The sequence below is a fragment of the Salvia splendens genome, chromosome 4, assembly GCF_004379255.2.
Source record: "Salvia splendens isolate huo1 chromosome 4, SspV2, whole genome shotgun sequence".
Classification (NCBI taxonomy): domain Eukaryota; kingdom Viridiplantae; phylum Streptophyta; class Magnoliopsida; order Lamiales; family Lamiaceae; genus Salvia; species Salvia splendens.
In genome coordinates, this window is record NC_056035.1 from 26,296,169 (window position 1) to 26,304,238 (window position 8,070).

General features: G+C 34.6%; 1 protein-coding gene across 1 annotated transcript; it reads left to right on the forward strand.

Annotated features, from left to right (window-relative positions):
* The first annotated feature begins 4,688 nt into the window (after positions 1–4,688).
* Positions 4,689–7,526, forward strand: LOC121799357 (protein trichome birefringence-like 34). Its single transcript, XM_042198702.1, has 5 exons — positions 4,689–5,164; positions 5,766–5,940; positions 6,072–6,268; positions 6,367–6,525; positions 7,088–7,526. The coding sequence occupies exons 1-5, from the start codon at positions 4,815–4,817 to the stop codon at positions 7,431–7,433; spliced, it is 1,227 nt and encodes a 408-aa protein (XP_042054636.1). The 5' UTR covers positions 4,689–4,814; the 3' UTR covers positions 7,434–7,526.
* Positions 7,527–8,070: the final 544 nt, after the last annotated feature.

Here is an 8,070-nt window from a genome sequence, read left to right on the forward strand (position 1 = left end):
ATCGGGTCCTCCACTTTGGGGGTTGAACGAGGATGATATTGAGGCTGCCACGAGTGATATCGGGCGTAGGAGTTCTGTGGCTGCGTGTATAAATATGGGCTCCTATCTAAGCCAATATACGGTGGTGGACAACAGTGATTGGTTTGCTGTCGGGGCAGATCCCAGCAACTAGGCCGATGCGGCGGTGGTGGCGGCCAGCCGAGAGGCTGTTCGTGGCAGGGGCAAAGACGAGTAGGTTGTTGATAGGGATCAGTGTCGTAGTTGGATGAGTTACCCTTGGAAAAAGATGAGTAGAGCGACTGCTCATATAGTGGTAGGTCCCAATAGGTCCGACTACGCCTGAGCGGTGGTGGTGGTGACCACGTGGCATTATTAACTCCGGAATCGAAGCCTGCATAGGGCTGTTGTCATTGTGTTGTTTTTAACACCTGCAATTTCGTCACACGTCGCTCGATTTCTTCGAATTGATCAATCAATTGTTCATAGCGCCTCATTCCGGTGTAGTTGTGTGACATGATGATGTTGAACTAATAATGGAAAAGGATGATGTTGGGTGTGCCTTCATTGCGGGGGTTGACAAGTGGAGGATGAGATCACTTCGACGCGGCGCGCGAGAATCCTTCTCGTCGGGCGTTGCAGATGTAAGGTTGTCCGGTGGACAGATGGGACTCGGCAACCAAAGCAGTTGCTGTAGGCAGAACGTTTTCCGTCGGGCAGCGGTGTAGCTTTGGTTCGAGAAGGTGGGAGGATGAGCACGGATGAAAGCACCAGTTGTTAAGGGCCTCCTTCCCTTATCTAGCAAAAAGATAACAATCCGTCGATAAATCCGGCGCCCAAGTCTTGGGTCGGCGGTGATCTCCGGAGATAGAGCTGAGCGCGAGATTCTATCTCGTCGGCAGCGATGAATAATTAGGATTTCTTGATACACCACAAGTGGGCACACTATAATGATTTCATTAATTCATTTCATGCCTCAAATGAAAACAACCTATCCTATTTATAATATTAGAATACCTACTTAATTAACAAGAAATAAATATATAAAAAGATACGTGAATCCCTAATATATCTAAACTAAATGAGGGATCATATCATTCGAATGTAGAATAGGCCGCGAGATTTCATTGAATTTGGGGCGGCAGTCAGAGATTTGTGTGCCCCATGTGTAAAATTCTGTTTATTTATGTGTTGATAAATTTCGGAGCGGATTTGGTTATTAATGAATTTTTAATAAGATAATATTGTCCACTCACAATTTAAATATAAATGAAATTCAATATACTTAACATGAAATTAAAGTATTTGCATAATATATCAAACATACCAAATGATAATTTAGTCATCTAAACTAAATAAATTAATATGATTTTTAACTATTTAAGTAATCCTGACTTATATAACAAAACGAACCCTAAACGTGAAAGATTTAATAAGGAAGATGATCAAGATGTAAAGAAGAAAAGAAGTATCCTTGTGTTAGGATTAATATACTAAAGGATATTTCGAGTATGTTGCACGATTATAATTGTTTATTTACTGCTTTGATTTATCAAAGGGTGCGGGTTGTTTATAATCCAAGAATCCTAATATCTTGGATAATAGTGAACAATGTTTAAAGGTATTAGTATTATTATTGCAAATGAATTTTAAGCTGGTGAGTCCAATTTAATATTATTCTGAAGAGGAAATAATTTCTATCCTGAAGGAAGTATACAATTATGTCTAGAGATCTCATTGAGAAAAGAAGTCTATAGAAAAGGTACATAATATATAAGAATTCCCGAAATCGGTTAAGATATTTCTAAATTAGAATGAAAAAGACATACTTCCGTATCATGTCTATCAACAAAACTATGGCAACCTCCCCACTGCTAAATCTAGGGAATTATTTACAATTGGTTTTTACTCGTTAGTGGAAAAAACATACTTTGAATATAACTTTGTGACAAATTATTATAAACAGCCCTACATCTGAAAAAACAGACTCGTGAAAAATATAAACTACTATTATTTGAAAAATATATTAAGATAACTCATATGTCTAATTTGAGAAGCATAATTCTAATCCTTTCATTTATATAAGTAATCGTAGCATTAAAAAAAAATTATCTACCGACTGTATGTTGGGAAAGATAGTAGAAAACTACTACTGTATGTCATACTAGTATTATTTTTATAACCTGGAGTAGTAATTTTTATTACCAAGTTTTTGGACACAAATGGGTTGGTTGGGGCCCAAAACCATTTTCTCTAACTGAGTTTATTATAGTTGTCTTGACTTGAACGACTGCAGATGCCCACTGCTCACCAAATATTCAACTGCTCTACCTAACATCCCAACATCCAAGTTGTTATATTGTGCAATGAACTCAGACAGTTCTCTGATTGGCCAACTTTCCTTTTCATTTGTATGTAGTAGAATACAAGACTGATTGCTTAAACTTGTTCTGTCTACACATCTAGAGTATATTGTGCATTCTAATTTACTTGCAACATGTGTTAGGAAGTGATAGAAGTAGTAGTTCCTAAGAATGCAGTATGTTCAAGAGTACAATTTACGACAACAATAGTTTATCTCACAAAAGATGTCACACTTCCTTTTTTTTAAAAGCACTCTCATATTAATATAAATATAATATTTTCTCTCTACACACAATACACAAAACAACATCTCCAAAAATCATGTGTTATCAAGTGTGTCGTGTATTATAAGAGGAAATGAGTACTCTATAACTCATTTCTTGATCATTTTCTTCATTTGAAATAATATCAATAAAATATTTATTTAAATTCATATCAAACTAAGTTGTAAACAACCTGGGTACAAGCGATCTTATTATATGATCGATACAGATTAAACAAGAGAATTCAACCTGAATGACTAATTGCTTAAGAGAGGGAATTCATTTAATCTATATACCCCACACCCGTTGTTCTCAACTCCAATGTGAGACATTGAGTCCCTAACAATGGAGTACTAGTGAAAGTGGAACTCGAAATATTACAATTATATTTCAATCCCGAATGACTAATTGATTAAGAGATGGAATTCATTTAATCTATATACCCGCACATGTTGTACTAGTAAATAACCATGAATTTAGTGAAAGTGGAACTCGAAATATTACAATTATATTTCAATTAAGTTTACGATTTTGTATATAAAGTATATGATAGTGTAACAAAAACAAACTTTTTATGTAGCACGGATCAATTAATCATTCATGAGTTTGGATTATTACTGGTACGGGTTACTTCCTTCATCCGTCAAACATTTATAATATTTGATTGTTTTTATTATCAACATTATTTTTTTCGGAGACTTTCTTCGCTCAAAATAATACTCCATCCAACATTTCTTAATTAAGTCGTATATCTACGAGAGTTTGTTTATATGATATTCCTTCCGTCTCACTCAAGATGTCCATATTTTTTTAGTTTGTCGTGTTTAAGATGTTTATTCTCTTCATTTAAAAATAAATATCTCTTTCATCTCTTCTTATTAAAATATTTAACTACTCCTACCGTTCCAAAGAAGATGACCCCTTCCTTGAGCGACAGAAGAATTTATGCAACTTTATTTTAAGTATGAAGCGGATAGAGTAAAGTAAGAGAGGGGAATAAAGTAGAGATAAATTAAATGTGTTTGCATTTATAGTAACATGTCATCTTGGTTGAGACAAACCAAAAAGGAAAGTGGGTTATCTTCAGTTGAACGGATGTCGGAGTACATTTTTCTCTCTACTTACTCCACCAAATAACTTCTCCTAAAATCTTGTGCCACTCAACAATGTGGACATCTTAAGTGAGACGGATGGAGTATATATTAAGAAATCTTTTATATTTGAAACCTGTCTATTAGGGGTGTTTTATAATGTTAACTTTTCTTGTGTTGACGTTATAATATATTGCGTTGACATTTTAAATACCAATGTGAACACGGTGTATTAAAATATCAACTAAGTTTATGTTGACATTTCAATGTCATCGTGTTGACATTTTTAATGCATTGCGCTGATGAGTTAGTAGAGTTAACAACTTGAGAAAGTTAGCAACGGATCACACCTCAGTCAAAAGAGTATTGAATTATGTATTTGAGATATACTAATAGTATACATATTAGGGATTTTGGTCCGTAAATCCATTAACCTTCTAAAAAATATGCTATTTTTCATAAAGTATAAAAGTGGTATGAAAAATCACAAACTTTGGTGTCAGAAGGTGGAACCAGACGGTTTACGTGATATTTCTAATCCTAGTTCTCGCTATTTCTCTTCACGTGGCGTATGATGTGTAAAACCATAGGGTTATATTAAAACATTCAAGAAACAAAATAGTATATCAGTTGATTCAAAGTACGATTTGTCAGTCAAATTCTTAGATTTATCGAAAAAGTTAGGGAATGAAATAACGTCGTAAGGTTTTAAATTTCTGATGTGCAGCCGCATACTTTACCATTGTCCACTAGAACGTATTTTGCAGAAATATTTTAAAATCGGGTTGGGCTAAGAAATGAAATTAGTTGTGCCCAAGTTAATAGTTCTAGGGACCAAAATACCTGCGTATTATTCAAATTATGGAGTACTTGCAATTGAAATGAAAAGATACACTCCATAAAGCAATGATGAACTAGAAAGAAAATCAAAGCAAGCAACCACTAGGAAAAGGTATTGGTTCCACTAAACCAGCAAAGACATCCATTCCATCCTAACAATCCCCGAAAGCTCAACACCACCTAACTCCCATAAACAGAAACAAATAAAAACCCTAGACATAAACAAACCTAAGCTTGAATCGAAGAAAAAACCTAAGTTATGGTTAAAAAAAGCAATATCTCATCCGATTTTCTTGCGGCGGCGGTTGATGTCAGGTGCACTTTTCAGACGCTCGTAGTGCTTATTGTGGCGGCGCTGGTGGTCGGAGCCGTTTATCTGACGGCGGAGAGCGGCTACTTGATGCAAGAAGATGAGGAGGAGCAGAAGGTGAGGCCGGCCGGCTGCGATTTGTTTTCCGGGAGATGGGTTTACGATAACGAGTCTTACCCGTTGTATAAAGAGGAGGAATGCACGTTTATGTCGGATCAATTGGCATGTGGGAAATTTGGGAGAAGTGATTTAAGTTTTCAGCATTGGAGGTGGCAGCCTCACCAATGTGACCTTCCTAGGTCTCTCTCTATCCCTCTTTCTCCCCCATACATATAACTAATATTTTTGAGATAATAGCCTTTTAAATCATGAATTTTAGTCAAATTCTGGTTAGTCTCATCATCTTCGGAATTGGTATTAAATCATGACGTTTTTTCGAATTCTGGTCAGTCTCATCATCTTCGGAATTGGAATATTAAATCATGAAGTTTTTTGTCGAATTCTGGTCAGTCTCATCATCTTAGGAATTGGAATATTAAAAATCATGAAAGTTTTGTCGAATTCTAGTAAGTCTCATCATCTTCAGAATTGGAATATTAAACCATGAAGTTTTTTCGAATTCTGGTAAGTCTGATCATCTTCGGAATTGGAATATTACTTTTACGAAGTTTCCCGAATCTTAGTCACACCAAAAATTGCTATTTCCATATTTTTATTTTCATGCATGGACAGAATTTTCTTTTGCTATATATACAACTTCATTTAGAAAATAAAATAAAATTTTGTACATTTAACAATGGTGTGCTTTTGGAGATGAATACTTGAGTGACGATATTATTTTTGGTAGATGATTTTTGAGCGAAATGGAATGTGTGTTTGTTGATGTCAAAAAAAAGCTAGGTACAATGCCACAGCATTATTAGAGAGATTAAGGAATAAAAGGTTAGTTTTCGTTGGAGATTCACTGAATAGAGGGCAGTGGGTATCTATGGTGTGCTTGGTCGACAAAGTTATCCCACGTGGCCGAAAATATATGCACAACAATGGCAGTGCCTTGATCACCTTCAAGGCTAAAGTGAGTTCACTTTTCCATTTTATTTTATTACTATTATAGTACTAATAAATGTTCTTAATAATTTCTACCATAACAATTGAGCCACCTAGCGAAGACACGGTGGTAATTTTGTAAAATTATGGTTTGTGAAGGACTACAATGCGAAAATCGAGTTCTATTGGGCTCCATTGCTGGTGGAGTCGAACTCGGATGATCCGGTTAGTCACCGATTGCCGGACCGCATAGTGAGAGCTCAAGCGATTGAGAAGCACGCGCGTCATTGGAATGATGCCGATATACTTGTTTTCAACACTTATCTATGGTGGAGAAGACCTCAAATCAAAGTTTTGTAAGTTACTATCTGTATTTGGAAAATAATACTAGTACTCCTATAAGATTTGGTGAGATTTATGATACTATATGCTAATAAATTATTTGATTGGTTAGGTGGGGTTCATTCAATACTTCAGATGGAATATATAAAAAAATAAAGATGCTTCGTAGCTACGAGATGGCTCTAAAAACGTGGTCGGATTGGTTGGAAATTCATGTGAATCGCACCAAGACTCAACTGTTTTTTATGAGCATGTCACCTACTCATGAGAGGTATTATTGAATTAGACTAAATTATAGATTCGTGATCAAATATTACACTCACTCCCTCTGTCATTTCAGGGTTTTTAGTTCGTCCAACAAAAATATAGGCTTTTTATTTTAGAAAAATGAAACTCATTCTTCATTAATAATATTCTCGTCTGTCAACTTTTTAATGAATCATTTGCCTTTTTTGGTTTTTCACGATTTAAAGAACTATTTACTTTTTTCAACTTTTGGTATACGGACCCCACATTCCACTAATTTTTTACACTCATCATTCATTAAAAAATTATATAAAAAATGGGTCTCACATTCACTTATTTTATCTTTTTACTTTTCTTTACAAAATCAAACAATTTCTTAAAATTCGTGGTGAGTCAAAATGATTATTTAAATAGTGAACGGATGGAGTACTTTATTAAATACTCCTTATTCTTTCTAACCATCTGACTTTACTAATTGTACATTAAAACTCATGTCCAACTAAAAATGCATATTCTTGTGGGGGACGGAGGTAGTAAATATAAATATTTTTGAAAATTTAACTAATAAAGGTGGTGACAAAATTCAGAGCAGAAGAATGGGGAAGAATGAAAGGAGAAAATTGCTATAGTGAAACTGAAATGATATCAAAGGAAGGGTTTATTGGAGATGGAACAGACCCTAACATGATGAGGATAGTAGATTCTGCACTTGGTGAACTCAAAGCAAGAGGTGTAAATGTACAAATGATAAACATAACTCAACTCTCAGAGTATAGAAAAGAAGGCCATCCTTCCATTCATAGAAAACAATGGGAGCCCTTGACAGAAGAGCAAAAATCTAATCCACTTGGCTATGCAGATTGTATACACTGGTGTCTTCCCGGAGTTCCTGACGTCTGGAACGAACTATTGTATGCTTACATTTTTAACTAAAAGTTGGCGTTATTATTTGTCACGAGATAATTTTACTAAGGTATAATTATACTAACAAAAAATAGAAATGGAAATGTTCATTTCTTTACATAATTGAATGGTGTCATACAAATTTATTTTGGAATTCATAGCATTAATGGTTTCACCAAACACTGAAGAAATTGCACAGGAATGTGTTCAATGTCTTCAATTTTAATGGAAGGGTTGCATGTGCCCTGTGACTATTTTAATGAAAGATGGATAAAGGAGCTGTAATAAATACGAATATGAATTATTATTTTTCGATTCCATAAACTGAATCCACCACAATTATTATCTTTCTTCTCCTAGCTTAATTATGTATTAAGTGCGGATGATTGCACCAAAAATATTACATTTATTTGCACACACGAGCTCCTATCAAGGCTTTATGAATATTACTAGTATTTTCATCTCATTCAAATTAACAATCTTTTCATTTTGTTTCATCTCATAGAAGATAGTTTAGTTTAGTATTTGTTAATTCTTCTCTTTCTAATGAAATAAGTCTCATTTTCCACCAATAATCAAGCACTTTTCAATCTACATCTCTCAGAATTTATCAATTGTATATTAAAATTTGTTTCATCCAAAAATGTAATTTTTTTAAAGAAGTGAG